Below are 19,652 nucleotides of genomic sequence, written 5' to 3' on the forward strand. Positions count from 1 at the left end.
TCTCATTTGAAAAGCAAGGCTTTCAGTGTGATGGACACACCTTCAAGGTCAGCTTTAACCCAGGCCCACCTAAGACACACTCACCCATCCAGTTCAGCCGTTTCGACATAACAGAGGCTGTTAGGTTCAGAGCTGGACAGCAGCAGGATGTCAGCCTGTTCGAAACAAAACACACCCATGACACACAGGCTCCCAAGGCAAAATCAAGCTCCAGGTCAGATGGGGAAAAAAAAAAAAAAAAGAATGAGAGATGCAGAGCTTGTTCACTTACTGGAATAAAATCATTTTTCTTCAGACGAATAACATCTCCAACTTGAATCTCCTTCCACTTGGCAATTTTGAATCTAAATATTCAAAATAAAGATAGTTTATTGTTTTTCCAAAAGTTACTGGCAAGAGATATGGAATTATCCTTTTAGGAAGCCAAAGATTCTGGGAAAACATGTAAATCGCGGGGAAAATTTTCGCTAAAAGTTCAGCCGTTTAATGATGTAACCACATTGAGCGGCTGTGAGAATCGTGTTACCCTTTGAAAGAAGTAATAATGATGGTGCCGACTTTAACACGTTCTCTTCATCCTACAGCAAGTAATGAAGGGTTAATGGCGGCTACTTAAAACATGTGGCCAGGAGGGACGTGCCCCCACCTTCTGCTTTTGCTCATGGCCTGTGCTTCCCCCTCCCCTGTTCTCTCTCATCCCTCTGGTCCATCACCTCCTTCCTCAGTAGCAGGTCCCAGGTGGCCCAGAACAGGGACACATTACGGCTCCCATGTGGGCCACCTGGAATTTGCCTCCTCTCTAGGTTAAATGATCTTTTTAATGAGTGCGTATCACTTTTATAAGTCTAATAAGGATATTGATAAAGTGTAAAATAAATAAAAAGGTGATTATCTTCAATATCCGATTACATAGGAAATACTCATACAAATGTCTAACAAATCAACATTTTAAAAAGTTTTAAAATAATAGTCTGTTTTGATAGTTTTCATATATAGAAAAGATATCCCCAACAGATATTATGAACCAACTACAACTAATAAACTTAGTGTTTTTGGAGGCAGAAACCCAACTACTATGTTTGTCCTCCATTAATTTATGGATTTAAAAAAAAAAGATCTGGAGATTTAAAATACATTTTAAATATCTGCTTACACCCCAGTTTCCCCCAATTTTATAAGAATTTAACACACAATTCTTAATCCCAGGATTTTTTTCCTTCAAATTTGGCTTATCTTGCAAAAAATGGAATTGTAGTGAGTCTACATCTTAGTATCTCTAAAACTGTGAATTAGCAATTTGCACGTGGGTCTCCAGTGATAGGTGACCAAGTTCACATCTCTTGTCACAGGCCTTGGTGGGTGTTAGAGGACATTCCACCAGACCGCAATGTCCCGGTTCCCCTAAGGAGTCCCCTGCTGCCCTGCCCCATTGATGCTCATGTCCTGACACAGGTTTGACCCCACCCCAGGGGCTGCCACGGCCACAGCCCTGCCCAGTATATGCTCCCCAACTCCCAAATTCAAGGCAACTCAGAGCCACTATTTACCAGTGTAGTTAGCCTGGCTGAGGGCTAAATAGTCAGGGGTGAGCTATGGCTCCCTCCACCCTTCAGAACAGTGGTTCTAAGTGACTTGAAAGGCAACCTTGGAACAGAATCCATTTATTTGTGGGGTGGGAGAAAGCCTCTGAACATATTTATAGATAGACATAATCTATATTTGAATTAGACATAATAAAAGTGTGGCTATAAATCAGGTTATTTTGCTCAGTGTTGACCCATAAAAAGTCTTTGAATTGGCCTTCAGTCATTTTTACTACTTGACTTTGTAGTTCTGCCTGGAGGCCCTTGCTCAAAACACAACACATTACTGGTCTGTGAGCTGGCACTTGGGGCACAGCTGACTTTATTAACTGAAACTGGTCTTGAGCTCTCTCTGTGTGGTGGAGGCTCTGGCGGACAGAAGAACAAACACTCAGGCCAGCCTCTCTGAGAAACTCAACATTCGGCACAGAAGATGAGACAGCTACATGGGTTCTAATACACTTCCAGATTTTAGATCATAATAAGAAAGATGAGAAGAAACCCTCTGAAAGTGGAGTGAAGGAAGAAACCACTTTAGCTGGAGAATCAGGGCAGGTGTCAAGGCATTTGAGCCAAGCCCTGAACAGCAGAAGTTTGGTGCTGGTAGGTGGGAGCAGCACATTCCAGGCTGAAGGAGCTTGTAAACACAGGAGAGCTGATGGCACAGCTCAACTGGCCACCTCCCGTAATCTAATTTAGGTATAACCTCCAGGTCACAAACGGGGTACAAAGAGAGGCCTTCCAGTGAAAGGGTGAATGCACTGATAGGCTTCTGAGTTCTAATGATTATCTCTAAGTATGTCTCTAGACATGTTTACATGTTACAGCCTTGTAACTAGGTTACCAATTAAGGAAGGCACAGTACCTGCCGTCCTTAATAACTTCACACGTCCTGTTGTTGACTTCGTTATCCATTTTATGGCGAGCCTTTAGAAGAGAGATGGGGAAATGTTGTTTTAATAACCTCCAAATGTAAAGTATTAATGCCAAACTGAAAAAATAAGCTTGCGGCCGAGGGGAAGAAGGTTGCATGGGAAGTCCTTACCGCGTCGTCCACGAGGTCCTTGATGGCCGTGATGCCCAGCACCATAAGCAAGGGCACCAGCGTGGTGTACCATGCCAGGGTCGTGATCTGAGGGATTGTCTGGAAGAAATAAAACATACATGTGTGCCTGTGAAGGCATAGCTGACCCACAGGTAGCTGCTAATTCTAAAACTGCTAATTTGAAGTCTGATCTCCATCATCACCCAAGTCTATACCCTGCAGAGCCTGCAGAAAAGGCCCTTAAGCATCCACCCTTCTTCTCACCATCTCTCTAGCTTCTAGCCCCCTGGAATAGAGCACAGAGGCTCCTGGAATTGTCTCATCGTGACCTTAACTCAATACCAAGGAGGCTTTGTAGCATCTGAAGGAGAATTGCTCCAAATTCTTCGTAAAAATCATAATGAACGGGGGAGATCAGCGTGGAGTGTCGGGGGAAAGAGAATGCATACGGCAGGCTCTACACTGCTGGTTGCTTAGCCTTGGGTCCCCGATGGAGGCAAAGATGGTAGTTGACAGTGGCTGCCTCTGAAAGCTAGTGGTTGGGTGGGGCATCTCTGAGGGCATAGAAGAAAGCACTTTCTTCAAAGTCATTACTATTGGTCCAGCCAAGAAACAGGCTGGCCTTGGAGGAAGCGCCACTTCCATCAAGACAGTCTTTAAGTTGGAACAAAAGACTGGGAAGCAAGTTTTGTAAAAATCTCTTCTAACCATCCTATTGGTTATTGGGCCATATAATGTAAGAATCTGATAAAACCAAGTGGACGTGCTATGAGATGTTTGTAACCTGCACGTGAGGTGTTAAAGGTTGATACTCTAAGTGATAACTAGAGAGTATAGAGTTCCCCTGATTATAAAAACAGTTCCTAAACAGATAAAATTAATGCTCTCCAGAAAAGTGAATTTTTGCCACAATTAAGGGGAAAAAAAACTCAGAAAAAAATAGACCTTTTCCAATGTAAACCCAGTTCACAAAAAATAATTTATTGAGATGACAAAATATTAATAACAATCAATAATATTCTCGGGGGAAATTAGGCATCTAAAAAAATAAAGGGCAAGTGTAAACAATAAATTTAATTTTAAGGTACAAATGATTTTACAAAGTGAGGGTTTTAACATTATTTACTTTGGGGAAACCAATTTTAACCAAACATTTCCATTTGCTGCCTTCCCTGTTTACACCAACCGAGCAGGTTCGTGTGTGAGGCACATTCCCTTGCGTGCAGAACCCCGATGTTAAAACGAAAACTTTCAAGATTATTCACATTATATGCATCCACAACTTAAATGTTATTGAGTCACCATAATTCAAAACAGATTTAAGATATCAAAGGGCATTCATTACCTGTAAGATAAGAAGGACCAGGAAATAGAAATTGGCTGCCCTCTTAAACTGCTCAAACAAATTCAGTGGTAGAAAGGTAAACGCATTATACTTGTATGTTTTAATTGCATTACTCTGTTGGGAAAAATCAGAAAGTTATTTTAAATCATTTGTCACGATGTAGACACACCCGCAAAAATCACTAAGTCCTATGGCCTACAGTGATCCAAGAATGTCAATTGTCAGTCAGAAAGATATTGAGATTTCTTTTAAACTTTAATTCTAACCAGGCCTCAAAAAGACTCCTTGGGAGCTTACATCAAGAGACAGTATTGAGATGTAGCCATTTCACCTCGAAAGTCCCTGGCAAATCCAAATGGGCCACGTGGGCCACATGGGCGCTGCCGTCAGATCCTTGACCCCTTAGAACCTCTTTGAAAACCGGACAAAAAGAGATGGCAAACTGGGTGGAAAAGCAGGAAAAGAAACACTTTTACTTAAAGGGAGGATAGAGATTACTGTGTAAGAGAGAGGACGCCCTTGTGGCTTGAACCGCGTGCCCTCCAAAAATACGCTCACATCCTAACCCTGACACCTGCGAACGTCATCTTATCAGGAAATAGGGTCTTTGCAGATGTAATGAAGTTACAATGAAATAGTACTGGATTAAGGAGGCCCCTAATCCAGTGACCGCTGTCCTCAGAGGAAGAGGAAAATTAGACACAGAGAAACACACAGGGGGAAGAAGTCCATGTGAAGACAGAGAGAGAGATGAGAGTGATGCTTCTACAGCCAAGGATCGCCAAAACTGCCGGCCAGCACCGGAAGCCGGGGCAGGCGCTTGGAACGACTGTCCCTCAGATCCTCCAGGAGGACCCAATCCTGCCGACACCTGCATTTTGGCGCTCTGGCCCCTTGAACTGTTAAGAAAACACAGTTCTGTTGTCTTTAACCACCCAGTTTGTGGTACTGTGTTACAGCATTTAAACCCACATTCAACAGGTGTTCTGTCTCATATTTCAAAGGTAACACACAGTTTTGAGGTGAAAATATTGTTTCCAAATCCATCACAGGCAGAATAGGGGGAGATAAGTTATTGAGATTCCTTTCAAATTTTTGTTACTTTCAGACAAAAGGCTTCTGTGGCATGATCGCATATTTTTTCATAAAACATTTTTTAAGAGAGTTTTTACACATAGGGAAATTTTCGATCTACATAATTTTGTTTTGTTTTGTTTCAAGCTATCCCTACACACCTTCAGGGTAGTCGGACTTAATGAGATGACGTTCTATAGACCTAATGCTGATTATCAGTGGCTCTAGGGGTTATCGAGAAGGCAGGTGACGCAGGAAGCTCGTAAGCATGATGGCCATTAAATAAACTGGCTTTTAGTAAAGATAATTTACGCAGTTAAAATCAACTTACCGCATATTTGCTCTCCTTAATACAAAAGAACTTTGTGTTGATAAAATGAGGCTGTTCGTGGAAGCTTCGATCATTTGCTTTGACTTGCCATGTACAATCTTTAAAAAAGAAAGAAAAAAAATAGTCCATCAAGTAGAAAATTAGCATGCTGTTATAGGTTGAACTGTGTCCTTCTCAAATTCATATGATAAAATCCTAACCCCCACTCAGTAGCTCAGAATATGACGTTCTTTAGAAATAGGGCACAGCAGATGTAATTGTTAAAGTGAGGTCATTAGGGTGGGCCCTAATGCATTATGACTAAAATCCTTCTAAAAAAACATAAATTTGGACACAGAGATACACAGAAGGAAGATGATGTGAAGTCACAGGGATAAGACCTACAAACCAAGGAGACAGGCCTGGAACAGGTCCTTCCCTCATGGCTCTCAGATGGAATGAACACTGTCAACACCTTGATCTCGGACTTCTATCTGTCAGAACGTTGGGACAGGAAATTTCTGCTGTTTAAGCCCCCCAGTTTGTGGTACTTTGTTAGATCTGTTCTAACAAACTAATGAAAATGTTGTAACTTGACCGACTGTTCAAAGAACATTAGAATTCTAGAAGAGCAATCCTCGTATAAATGTGGCTCAAACAAAAGTCCCAGAGCCCCGAGTCACAGATAAATTATTTTTTCAAACTCATTTACTCGGTTTGTTACCCTATTAAATATTTAGTGAATGAATAAATCAAAGAAAAAGGACCCAACATTTTTGGGTCCTGATGATAGATCAGTGTTATGCACTGCTTTATCGTGATCTCCAGTATCTGTCATCTTTTTAAGTTCATTTCATGTATTTAATGTCACATCCACCATTCAGTCACCATGTCTAAATTCCAGGGAACTTGAGAAAGTCCCCAGCATTTCTGTAGCTGTAGATACCCAACAGATATTTCTTATGCACCTCTCCCTAGCCACGCCCCATCCCCCACTAACTCCTTCCAACCCAATTCTCCTGGGGGAGGGGTAGTTTTTGCCCCAGTTATCAGGTGATGTTGTCTCCTGGTTTAACAGAACAATTCTCAGCTCTGTGGGAGCCTCCTGCGTGCCGCCCCCACACGAGCACATTTCCATCTTCCCACCTTTCAGCCAATCGCATGCCTAACAGCTGTGTTCACCGTCCTCCATTTTTTTCTGTGCGGGTTTACCAAACGCGCACCCCAAACACTCTGTCGTGCAGGCCAGTTTTGGAGCTATATCTTGTGTAACTTTCTGTGAATTCCTTTTTTTCTCCCTCAGCATTATGTGAGCTTCATTCATGCGAATGTGAATAACTGCTATTCATTTCCACTGTTTTATAATATCCTATCATATGCATATACCATGATTTATCAGATTGGTCACAATATATACTGTGTTTCTAGTGTGTTGCTATTACAAATTATTTTGCTATAAACATTCTTGTGGTTGTCTCTTGGAGCTCATAAGAGTCTTTCCAGGTATCTATTTAGGAATGGAACTGCTAGGTACAGAATGTGACTTTCTTCTTCTGGTTGACCACAAATCTTGACGCGCCCCTCCTCCCTCTCTTGAATATCCCCCTAAGGGATATGAGTCTAGTCTTCACTCAGGGACCTTTGAGGGGACGAGGAGAGGGAGGTGCTGCTGGTGTGACTTTCAGCTACAGCCTTGGGGACCAAGGCCAGGAGGGGCTGAGGCAAAGCAGTGCCCTCATGCCAGCTCGGAAAAACGTGAGTGTGAGGTGGGGTCACCAGACTGGAAACTGGGGACTCAGGCACAGTGACATCGCACAGTTCCCTGGCCACCCTGCGTCATCTCCATCGTGTCTTCCGTCTTTAGCACAACAGCCACTTCTCTACCTCATGGGACCACTGTTTTGTGGTAGGGCTGGCTTTGCAATTTCTAGAGGCAGGACCAATCTAGTGGGTCTCTCCCAGAACCTCCATAGCAGGAGATGGGCTCTTCCCTGCTTTGTGGGATGTCCCAGGATTCTTTGTGGTGGGGCTGTGGCTGCTGCTCCCTGGGCTGCACCAGACTTATTTCTTTTTGTCATCTCTGGGTGGTCCACAGCTGGAGGTGGATTTCTTTCTTTCTTTCTTTCTTTTTTCTTTTTTTAGAAGTAATCAGTGGACTTCTTTATTTTATTATTATTATTATTATCATTATTATTATTATTATTTTAGGTGAGATAAACCTTGGTTGACCTCATAGATTGCAAGACTTTGTCAGCTTACAATCCCTTATTTTTTTATTTTTTACTCCTATAGCACCTGCTCTTCCTAGGGGGTCTCTCATCCAAGTACTAACCAGGCTCGACCCTGCTTAGCTTCCGAGATCAGACGGGATTGTTCAGGATGGCATGGCCGTAGACTGGAGGTGGATTTCCAAGTCAACCTGTCACCAGCCCCACCATCCACCTGTTTCGTCTTTGCCCATCTGCTCTCCATATATAGCTATATAGCTAACATCCGTTCAGTGCTTACTATGTGCCAGCCACCATGCCACGTAATCAGTATCTCCATTTTACAGCTGAGGAAACTGAGGCAAGAGAAGATCAGCGACCTGACTGTGGGGAGAGTCAGAATTCAAAGTCTGGCAGTCTGACCCTCACGTCCAGCCTCTCCCATCCACCTCACAGTACTGACTGGGCCTTTTTCTGCAACCTATGCTCCAAACCGCCATGAGAACTGCTCTGTCAGGGAGCTGACTTGGGAGGGTCACTTACAAGGAGCGGGGTCAGCCTTTCTACTGTCACCCAGTGTCAGGCTGTGCTTGGTCTGCTAACAGGAAGGCATAAGCATGCCGCTGCTATGAAAGCTCGGGTCAAGGATGTTATAAACTGGGAAGAAACGTTGAGGAAGCGCCTCTCAGCAGTAGGTTCCTCACTGACTGTGTGTTCGAGTGTGCGTGCCGGGTGAACATCCCTGTGCGACACACGCACGAGTGGGTGAACCAGGTTTTGATGGACTCCACTTCCCCTGCAAACCCTCCCCTCCTCAGAGACCATAAAAAAAGTAAAAACAGTGTGCTGCTTTTGTGAAAGACAGCATGTTGTATACCTTTCTTGGACAGTTAGTGGACCCACTGAGATGTTAAAGGCTCTGAGAAGTCCTGTAGTAAAGAAACTTATTTAATTCAGGTTTTTTCAAAACTAATGTGACCACAGGCACTTAAAAAAAATCACAGAACACCTATTAACATAGTTTAAGAACTGCTGTGCTAAAGCACATGCCTTTACGAAGGGCAGCAAATAGTACTTGGAGAAATTTGTGTGATCGATAAAACATTTACTAAGTATTCAATTGCAACAGAGAATTTGACTGGACACTTGGACCATAAGGCTAATTTATAGCAAAAGTAGGAATTCTGCCCCATTTTCTAGAATGGAAATATTGACTAAGAAAAAGAGAAGAACTAATATGTTTACCGTCAAAAACATATATCTTCACCATATGGCCTTTTAGTTAAAAGCTAGAAATAAACTACCCAAGGGTTGTGCCTAGGGAAACCATCAATGCATGTGTCCCACAGATACATTTAACATCAGCCAGCTGTGGCTCAAGACCATGTCCAAACCTGGTAAATGTGTATTTAAAACATGTAAACATTGCTACACAATGTTCAGAGTTTTCCGATGGTCGCCAAGTCCTTTGATCATCTCCATCTAGAAAAGGAAGTAAGCTAGGCCTGGCCCCTCATCCTGTCATTCCTGGTTCTGAACTCTTGCTTACAGACACACCAACAACCAAAAAGCTGCAATTGTTGGAACAAACTATAGCAAATCAGTAGAGTAAAGAGATCAAAAGTTTAACATCAAAAAGAAAAAAAAAAAGCAACCAGAGAGAAATGAGTGAAGGGTATGAATAGACAGGTCATACCCAGGGAAATTCAAATGGCTCTTAAATAAGTGAAAAGATACTCAAGTGCATCTTTTCATTTGAAAAAGAGAAGTGCGGTGCCTCAGTGAGGTGCCAATTTTTATCCTACAGTTGCAAAATATTGGCAAAGGGTGAAGAATTTGATGACACACTAAGTTGAAAGAGGCACTCTCAGTCTATGCAGAGAGGAATTCGGCCAGATTTCTCACACTTTTTAATACATACACAGTGATTGAGCAATCCCACTTCTAGAAGTTTGTCCCCAGGTACATACTCATGCACAGGTGAAATGACAATCGCAGGGCTATTCAACGTAGCCCTATTTATCAGAAAGATAGAAGCAACCTAAATGCAACCATGAACATCTGGGTAAACATCCATACAGTGAAAGCCTATGCAGTCCACAAAAAAGAGGAGACAGCTTTGTGTGTACTGATAGGGAAGATCTCTAAATTACAATAAGTGACAAAAGCAGAGGGTGTCCACCATACTGTGCTTTTAGCCGTGACACATAGAATTAATGCACAGTACGAATGCATGCATGGGCACACACCTGCATGTGTGTATGTGTATCTATGGGTATGTAAGGGCACATGTTTGTAAGCATTCTTCGTACATACAAGTGTGTGTATATCTCTGGGAAGACGTTTGAGAAATTAGTAACAGCAGTTAAACACATGTTCATTTAATAACTATTTGTGAAACTATATGCTTGTGTCCTATGCACTTTCCGGTAATTAAAAATATATGAAAAGAAATACATCATAAAGAAGGTAAGAATCAACCATAAAGAAAGGTAGTGGTAGAAGGAGATAGCCCAGGATGCTGATGATGGCAAGAATTCAGAACAGGTGAATGAGAGAAGCCGTCGCCTAACCATGAGCCAAGCCAAGCTCTCCTTAAGGGCTCTAGCTGGAGGTGGCCTGAGAGTGACAAGTCGGGGGTGGGAGTTTTAAGAAGACAAATGTGCCTTGTCTGCTCTCCACTCCTGCTGCCAGGAAGGCTCTGCCCTTCTCAGGTCACTGATACATATCAGTGTCTGAGGTGTATGTGTGCTGGGTCCTTCCACTCTAACCGGGGCCCAGGATAGCCAACGGGCCACAAGGGGTAAGACAGAAGGTGAGACTTAGCATATGATAAGAGACTTAGCAAATCGACTCTGCCTGGAAGGGTAGATAGAGCTCATCTCTCTCGTGTCACGCATTCTAGTCTTCCTAGATTAGGCTCTACCTCTATCCACACTCGCCGTTTCTGAAACGTGTGGATGGAGAGAATGTAGCTCAGCTGCAATAATGTGATCATTTGTAATAGTGGTTCTCCAAATGAGGGCTCCAGACCAGATGCATCATCTGAGAACTTTTAAAAAATGCCAATTCTCAGGCACCACCCAGCAATGAGCGTATGAGGAACTCTGGGCGTGGGCCAGCAGTGTGTTTTCACATGCCCTCCGGGTGATTCTCATGAGCCTGCATGTGCGCAAGAAAAAAAAAAAGAGAAAAAAATTAAAAAGAGACCCTAGGATACTACTTTGGGTGGCTGGATGGACAGAGGCACCATCGATGACCTAGAGAATGCGGGAAGAATACGTCTAGTGTGTAGGGGGGCACAATGTTTCTTGGATGTGGTGAACTGAAGACGCCTATAGGACATCTGGGTGGAAACGTCCATCCAGGAGCTGTAGAGATAAATCCGGAACTCTAGGCTGAGTTCCAGGCTGAGGTTTAGGCCAGAGATACAGATTTGAAAGTACCCGATATTCAGATGTTAGTCGAAACCACAAGCGTGAATAGATCACATCGGAAGCGAGGGTGGAGGAAGAGCAGCGGGCCGAAAGAGGACAGAGATGCTTGAGTGGTGGAAGCAGGAAGAGGCATCCGTGAAAGTCTGCGAGGCTCAGGGAGGAGTCAGGAGACCTGGTGTCACGGAGCGAGAGGGCACGAGCGACAGCAGCAAGTGTAGATGTCCCCGGTAAGAAGGGACAAAGGTGCCTGGGGATTTGGTGATCAGATAATCACCTCAGTGACCTTATTAAGATGTTTCTTCTAGATAAGAAACTAAAGGGCGGGGAGGGGCAGGTAGAGGCTCATGAACAGGTGTTTGTAGAATGGGGAGGCTGAAGGAGCCAGGAGAGAAAGAGAGGGGATGGCTGATGGTAGGGGCCTGCAGAGAGGCTGGATGGGTTGGCTCCCCTTCCCCAGGTGAGGGGCAGAGAAGGATGACTGAGGGCCTTGAGTTTCTTGAGTGATGAAGCACGAGGTAGCTCAAAGCAGGCACCTTTAGGACAGAAGTGACTGTTTGCACAGCTTTTGAAAAAATGGGAAAGGCGCTAACCATGGGCAGGTAAGAGGTTGGAGTCTAGAAGTAATCGTGTCTACCTGCTGGATTGTTTGCTATTTGTAGCATCTGGCTCTGTTACCAAAAAACCCAACTCAGTATTGGTAGTTGATAGAGGAGAGAGAGATTGAAAGCCAAGCAAAAGGCCAAATGCTGCATTTGCCTGTGGAAAAAAAAGGAAAAAGAAGAAACATACAACTTCACTCCTTGTTCCTGGCCCTTGCTACACAAAGTGTGGACCAGCTGCATCATCTGAGATCTGGTTAAAGATGCAGAATCCCGGGCCGCACCCCAACCTCCAGCACCAGAACCAGCATTTTCACAAGATCACAGATGGATTCCTATGCACCTTGACTGTGGGATGTGCTGCTCTTGATCCTAAGGGAATCCCCGAGGGGGATTTTTTTTATCACTTCCTGATCTATACATAGGGCTCCACCCTTAGGGGTTTCTGCTTTAGTCTGGGGTGAGCCCAGCACAGGTCCCAGATGACCCTAATTTGCAGGCAACTTTGTGACTCACTGTTCAAGACAGGTGTTTCTCAGCCTTTCTCCTGCCTCCATCACACCTGAGGTTGACAGACTCTCCAGCAATATGCTTTGTTACTGAAGCAGTGTGCTGCAGAGTTTGAGCAAAGCAGTACTTTGGGTTTTCAACTGCCTTTTGAAATAAATGCCCCTCGCCGTCATTGAGCATCCTGGGGATCTAGTTAACAGATTCTGATTGGATGCTGTGGGAAGAGCTGCAGGTTCTGCGTTTAATGAGCACTCTGGTGATGCTTGCTGGTGGACCACCATCCTTTGAGCACAGGTGTGCTAGGTGGGGCATGAGATGGATTGTTCTATTGATGTAAGGTTGAAACTGGTGGAATTCATTTTAGAATATGAATTCTCCCCTTGTCTCACTCCAGACCTACTCTATCAGCATCTTCAGGAGCTGGGCTCAGGCACCTCTGGAGTGTTAAAAGCTCCACAAGTGATTCTGATGCACCAGCAGGATGGAGCACCTACAGTGAGTCCAAGAGGGCGTGTCTTCCTAGGGCGACTCTATCGTTAAAAACCTACTTTAGAGACACGGTTTCCAAGCAGGCAGTAAGAAAAGCGACAGCTGCCTTAGGTCTCTACGAGCAAGGGCTTCTCACTCAGGTTCGGTTATAAACAGCATTACTCAAAAGCAAGTTCTGTAGAGATGGCACAGTCTCGCCTCACCCGCCCCTGATGCACATCACTCAGCACAGGAACCACCCCCTAGCCCCACACACCCTTTATTTTACAAGCCGCCAGTTACTGTGTACTCTCAAGGCTGGAGTGGTAGAAGGCAGTCTGTCTATGGCTAATTAGAGAAAGAAATTAAGTAGAGTGGAATTTCCACATGTTAGGTATGTGTCAGAAATCCAAATCATCTAATTGAGCAGAACACATAGCTCATAGCTCCTCAGCACGCTTCATGGATTTCCTCAGATCTATATATTTCGACGGACTGGCTTAATCAGTTTTTCAAGTCCAGAAAAACTTCTCACCTGAAACTAATATTAAATATTATTGAATGTCAATTGTAATTAAAAAAAATTTTTTTAATTTTTTAAAGATAAAATTTATTCATAGCGCTCTAGAGATTGACACCTTTAATTCCAGATTCTTCTCTGAAGAGAGCACTTTCACTGGGTTTATAGCCACAGCTTTTTTGTTGATGTTCCATTCAGTCTGAGGTCACACTGAGGTCACACCGAGAGGCAGAACTTCCTCTCTAGGTCCCGATGTTCATGACACCTTTAAACTTTAACGATTGAACAGTCCATCTCGAATACTGTCAACCGATGATTGTTACACCTCTGAACAAAGTTCTGAGTTGTAAAAGGCTTTTAAAGAAATGTAGTTTTGATTTATGGCCGTGCCACCCTGAACAAGCCCGATCCCGTCTGATCTTGGAAGCTAAGCAGGGTTGGGCCTGGTTAGTACTTGGAAGGGAGATCACCTAGGAAGACCAGGTGCTGTAGGCATTAAAGGAAAAAAAAGGGATTGTAAGATGACAAGGTCCTTGCAATCCATGAGGTCAACCAAGGGTTGCCCTGCCTAAAAAAAAAAAAAAATGCAGTTTTATATTTTCAAGTACAGAGGGTACTTGAAAACCCAACCCAGTCAAGAGGAAAGGACTTTGGGGACCGCTTCTAATGAGGAGACGGGTGAATACCTAGCCCGCCAGCTGTTCACAGGCACACGTGCCTACAAGCTGCTCCTCCAGTAGCTTAGCATTCCCCACACGATCTGTTCACAGTATTATTTAGCTTAAAACATAAAAATAAATGATATTGAAGCCTTTGTGTGAATCATCTCCAATTCCAAGCTGTAGAATCACAACCAGTCAGCTCTAATGTGCAGTAGTCACATGTCTTTGCTAAGCTCACAAGCATGGGAACGTATGCAAACTGGGCCTGTATGTACCCCGGAAGCCCAGGTGCTGATGATGGCAGTGCTGTCTGTGTGTGTGTGTGTGTGTGTGTGGATATGCAAACTGGGCCTGTATGTACCCCAGAAGCCCAGGTGCTGATGACGGCAGTGCTGTGTGTGTGTGTGTGTGTGTGTGTGTGTGTGTGTGTGTGTGTGTGTGTGGTAGGGAGGTGCGTGTGTGCCTGTGGAGGGAGTGGGGACAGGTCCTCATTGAAGAGGCTCCTCTCCTAAAGCTCTTACTGAACACCCCCTCTTCCTAAAAGTATGTAACATACATGGAACAGCAAAACCCAAAAGTCAATCAACTGCCTTTGCTAAGGACTGCAGTCTCAAGAACTAAAACTCAGTGCTGTCAGTTACCCTGTGGTTAAGAATTTAAAATTCTGTCACTTTACAGGGACAAGGCTGCACCATTCTTGGTCATTTCTTACCCCTTCGTCCTATGTCTCTAATTGCCAGCTAGCCAGCAACACAAGTAGATGTCCCATAAATATCCCTAAGTAGTCAGGTTCAAAACAGCCGCCCTCTCCTTGACCTACAAATGGGCTCCTCCCCCAACCCAATCCACCCCCGCCTTCCGCCCCTGCTATTACTCATCCCCACAAACATCTCTGTTATCTATGGAGGCAGAGAGCACTTTCCAAAGGCAGCCGTGACAGTATCTGCCATCGTGCAACATGACCTTTTTACTCCCTCATCAAGAAGTGGCATCTAATTTCCCTTTCCTTGAATCAGGGCTGGCCTCTGTGACTCCCTTGTAACCAAGAGAACATAGCACACGTGCTGCTGTCTGAATTTCTCAACTGGCTTCTGCTTTGACCTCTTGGGATGACAGTTCTCTAGACAGTCCCTCTGAGGACACTCCCAATGCAGCCGAGCACCATGCTGGGAGAAGCCTAAGTCACAAGAGAGTGTTCCCATCGAAAGACTCAGTGGAGCCTTTGTGTTATCCAGCTCAGGTGCCAGACACAGGAGTGAAGAAGCTTCCACATGATTCCAGGCCCCAATCAATGGTTCAAGTCACTTCAGTTGTTCAAGTCTTCATAGCTGAGGTCCCAGGCATCCTAGAGCAGAAACAAGCCAGCCCCGTGCCCTGTCTGAATTCCTGACTCAGAATCGTGAACATCATGAAATAGTCATTTTACGCCGATAAGTTTGGAGTGATTTTTTTTTTTTTTATTTTTTTAATGCAGCAATAGATACCTGGAATACCCACTGAGGTGCTCAAGCCAGAAATTACTCATTGGGCTTCCTTTTCCCTTGATCCTCAGGGCCTGAGCAGCCAAGAGAAGGAATCAGACTCCAAGTGCAATGAAGTCCTCTTCCATGATGAAGACTGGCTTAAGAGGAGCATCACGGCTATGGAGAGGCCGTAGAGGGAGGAGGCCACTGCTACCTTATCATGCATGTTATTTTCAGCCTAAAGGGCTTTCATGGCTCCCTGAGGCCTTTCGGAGGGCATTCAAACTCTTCAGCATGGCCACCGCCCTACCTCAGCATCTAGGCTCCAAAAATGACTTGCAATTCCTCAGCTCCTTGGGGCCTTCCTTCATGCTACCTCAGGCTGGAATGCCCTGCACCTGAGACCACTGGGGTCTCTTTACTTCTCATACTTCCTCAAGGCTCAGCCCAGGTGTCCTCGCCTTTGTGAAGTCTTCCCCTGACCAGGGAAGGCCACTGAAAAACTCACCTGGTTCCCCACTCATACCTCTGTTGAAGCACTCCAATGCATCCCATCACAAATGCCCACCAAGCCTCTACAGCTTGCCAGGCCCAGAGCTTGGTGTCCTGGCACAAGCGCAGAACAGGACAGATTGGACTCTGGGCCCCTGTAGCACTACCAGATTAGCTAGGACATGGGCAACGTGCCGTCGCTCAGTTTTAAATTGCACTGTGAGAGCTGCTGAAAAGGAGGTGAGTGAGCAGCACGCGCTAATCCTCTCTTCTCATAATCTTCTCATCTCCCCCAGCTTCGTTTCGGTTCCTCCACGTGCCACCTGCCCTCCTGCCACAGAGCCTCTGTAGGCGGCCCCCTATTCTGAACACCCCTGCCTCTCGCCTCCCCTAATTAACTCCTCTTTATCTTTCACTTGGCGGCTCAGGCATGCCTTCTTCAGGGCAGAATCCTTTGTCACAGCTCTTTCGAGGGAACCACAGGTGAAGCCATTAAACGCCCAAGTCATTGCATGAGTGAAGTTATTTTTTTGAACTTTTTGCTTTGTCCCCATAGTTTTATATGAGTATGGGTGTACTTTTCCATAAATATAGTTGTCTGCCTTCTCTGTCTGAAGAGACTTATACCTTGACTGCCTACAGGTGTGCTGCGCTATCTGAGACCCAGTCAGAGGTTTTATCTGAAAAATCACTGGGGCATAGGAAAGCATGAGGGTGGGGTTCGCGTAAGTCCACAGGTCTGCAAACGAAGAGAAGGCTGGACTCATGGGAAAGGCTTATAAGGTAGTAGAGGCAGGGATGACACTAAATCACCAAAAATGTCCTTAGTATGTAGACGGACTCATTGCTGGGAAAATTAAATGTTCCTTCCATCCATCTCTACATCCACTCGTTGGACTTGAATTTGGAGACAGAGGATCTGTTGGAAAAAATGACCACAACTTCAGCCTGGGGGCTCCGGGAGAATCTGAGCACCCCAGAGGGAAGCAGACGGGTCAAGAACAAGATCTGGTGATCGCAGAGGAGATGATGAGTGGCGGTAGAGAGTGGTGAAGCCCAGGCCCAAGCCCACCGTCTGCGGTCCCCCATCCTCTCCCTTAACCACCACGCACTCTGTGTCTCGGGGTCCCTCCCAGAGATGTAGTACATGAAGTAGATGGGATGGAATTAGCCTGCCAGACAAAGGCCTGGAGAACAGACTACGACTGGAAATATGAGCATATTAGGGGTGGGAGGAAGAGTAGCCAGAAGGAAGGAGAAGCAGGAGTGTTGGGACAAGAGGTGTCACGACCCGCCAAGGAGGTCAACGTTTCCTGAAGGGTAGGCTTTTAAAAGGTCAAGCACTTCAGAGAAAACAGAGGTCGGGAGAAGATGATCGATGAAGTGCTCACTGCAGTTGGCAGGAGGGTTCTCGGTGCCCTTTTAAAAAGCCTACAGAGTGCCGGGCGGCCCACGGAGGGGACGGACCTGAGGGAACGGGAGGACGTGGAGGTGGGGAAATGGGTTTCCAGAAGCCCGGCCATGAGAGTAGGAAATAAGACACCAACCAGAGGCAGAAATGCAGGATTCGAGTAAGAATTTGCCGGACGATTGGGAAGCTGTGAGTGCAGCTGTAAGCCAGCCGGGGTGGGAAGGTCGGAGAGTTCTTTAACACAGCCATGTGCCAAGGAGGCAGGAGAGACAGCGTTCTCATTCCAGCCCCAGGCTCGGAAGAAAGAGCCAATTTGCACTAATCCAGAACCCTCTCCAGAGCACTTATTTCTTCCCCAGGACTTCATCTCTAAGCTGGCTCTTGACTGGCTCAGAATTATCGAAGGAGTTGACCTAGTCGCACCAGGACAGTGGGATGGAAAGCTAAAACAGCAAAACGAACAAACAAACAAACCCCCCAGCATTCGAGAGTCAAGGAAGTTAAGGAATCTATGGCTGAATAAAATTGAACTGGTTTTTTCAAAGCCAAACCTCCTGGATCCTTTTATGCTAATGGACAACCCTCAACTCCGACAAGAGGATAAAGAATTCTGAGTTTCCGGCTGCAGGGGGCCACACAATCTTTGTGTCCCCGAGCACCTGGCAGAACTAGTGTTTCCCAGAAAACACTCCGGGACATACTGTTCTAGTGCGTTCATCAGGAAGCGACGGTGTTCATCCCTTCGAACGGAAAACATTCCCGCGCGTTTTTGTCAATCTCTGCTCAAAGAAAACTAAGTTCCTCTAGTAAAATCCACGGGCTTCTCTCTTTCTCCATGGAGAAGAACGTTTGCTCTTGCTTTCGATCCTCACAGAACACGATAAATGTCCTTCGACTGAAAAGTCCTTGCGACAGTTTCTCTCCAAACACTCGCTAACACTAAAGCTCAGTTGGACGAGGGCATCTTTAAAAAAAAACAAAACCAAACCAACTTTCTGCACTAAGATGATATTGTCACAGAAACGAACTTGGGCGACACATTTTTAGGCACCGCTCTGCTGTGCCGGGCACTGGTCCCTGGTGTTACTCAACCCGATGGTACTTCACGGAGTGACTCGGCTCCAGTGCTCTAAAGAACCGAACTCTTTGAAGGAAATTGTCATTCATGTAAAATATCCAGATAAACGGATGATGGTTAAAAAGTCAGAATGACACTGACCTTGATTGGGAAAACGCCCAAGTGAGAATATGTTAAAAAAAATTTAAGAAAGGGGGACAGAGGGATGCAGAGGAAGTAGGCTGGGAAGGCGAGGGGAGGGGAGGACGCGGATTGGTTGGGGAAGGCATGGTGCCCGGCAGAAGCAGGAACGGGGCGGCGGGGTGTGTTTGTGAAGGGCGGATGGAGATGTTTTTAAAAGTCCCGGGCAAAGTCATTTGACAGGGGTTTTGAGACATGAGAACCACCAAATTCTTCTAGAATTATGTCCTTGGAAAAGGCTATGAAGAGCCAAGATCTAGCCTGAGCTCCCTCAATGCCTGTATTCTGAGGGTCGAAATCTACAAGAAATATGACATGCAAACTGAACGACCAGGAAAGAGCCCCGAGCACCAGAATGTGAAAAAAAAAGCACCAGAGTTGGAAAAAAACAGAGCCGAGGCTTTCCATCCACTACGTGCTTCGCTGTCATTTCTGCGGGCACCCAGCCCCAGTCCCTTTGCTGTGTCCTCGACCACACATCTGATGGCGTGGCACTAAGCACCAACAGCAAAGTTCACCCTTCCTTCACCCCGCTGAGTCAACTCTCTGCCAACTCACCAGATATCCACAGAGATTCCAAGATTGCGATATGAAACTTCGAAGGACAGAGGGAGAAGGAATGAGGAAGAGACGTGTTATTCACTCTTTGGGCGATCAGCTAGAACTCCCTTGCTAACTTGTCAGGCTACTTTATCTCTACCCCATTCGACCAATATCCAGTCTGGACTTGTTATGACAGAAGCCATAGTCCTGTTCAGACTGGCAGTGATTCCATTTTAATTTAGCTCAATTATCATGATTTCAGTACTTTCTACTTAGAGGCAAAAGGCACTTAAGCTTAATACTCAATAGCTTAAAATTATAGCCAGAAATCCTTAGTAAGGTCTAAAAATTCTACACATTTGATATGAAAAGCTGAGGACAGGCTAATGATATACCCTAATGGCCTCCCCCAGGTTTCAGAGACTGTGGTGGGAGGGGCCCAGGTGGACATGTGCACTCCCCCCAATGAGCACCCCCCCAACCCAGAAGAAACGAAGAGAGGCACCACCTAACCAGAGCAGGAGCATCATTATATAAATAGTATTTCATGCCTTGTCACTTTTCCCACAGGTAAAAACTGAGGGGGTTGGGGGAGGGGAACCCTCCAGGTTATGAACCAGGAAGCAGAACCCCGGAAGGAGAGACAAGGGGGCAGGGAGTGACATGAGGAAAGCAGACTTCTGGGAGACCTGGAAGGACAGATCGGCTGGCAGTGGTAGAGACTT

The 19,652-nt window shown here is 45.4% G+C and overlaps 1 protein-coding gene and 1 pseudogene across 1 annotated transcript in view; one reads left to right on the forward strand and one right to left on the reverse strand.

Annotated features, from left to right (window-relative positions):
- Positions 1–19,652, reverse strand: part of ATP8B1 (ATPase phospholipid transporting 8B1) — a 108,273-nt gene that overhangs the window by 34,428 nt on the left and 54,193 nt on the right. Inside the window, exons 3-8 of the mRNA XM_006913748.3 lie at positions 5,379–5,476; positions 3,974–4,087; positions 2,629–2,727; positions 2,449–2,510; positions 272–344; positions 85–155 (exon numbers count right to left, since the gene is read on the reverse strand). Coding sequence (XP_006913810.1) covers positions 85–155; positions 272–344; positions 2,449–2,510; positions 2,629–2,727; positions 3,974–4,087; positions 5,379–5,476 — 517 coding nt within the window. The remainder of the gene's footprint in view (positions 1–84; positions 156–271; positions 345–2,448; positions 2,511–2,628; positions 2,728–3,973; positions 4,088–5,378; positions 5,477–19,652) is intronic.
- On the forward strand, positions 13,475–13,593 carry LOC112481366 (annotated as a pseudogene).

This window comes from Pteropus alecto, unplaced genomic scaffold (genome assembly GCF_000325575.1).
Source record: "Pteropus alecto unplaced genomic scaffold, ASM32557v1 scaffold14, whole genome shotgun sequence".
Lineage (NCBI taxonomy): Eukaryota > Metazoa > Chordata > Mammalia > Chiroptera > Pteropodidae > Pteropus > Pteropus alecto.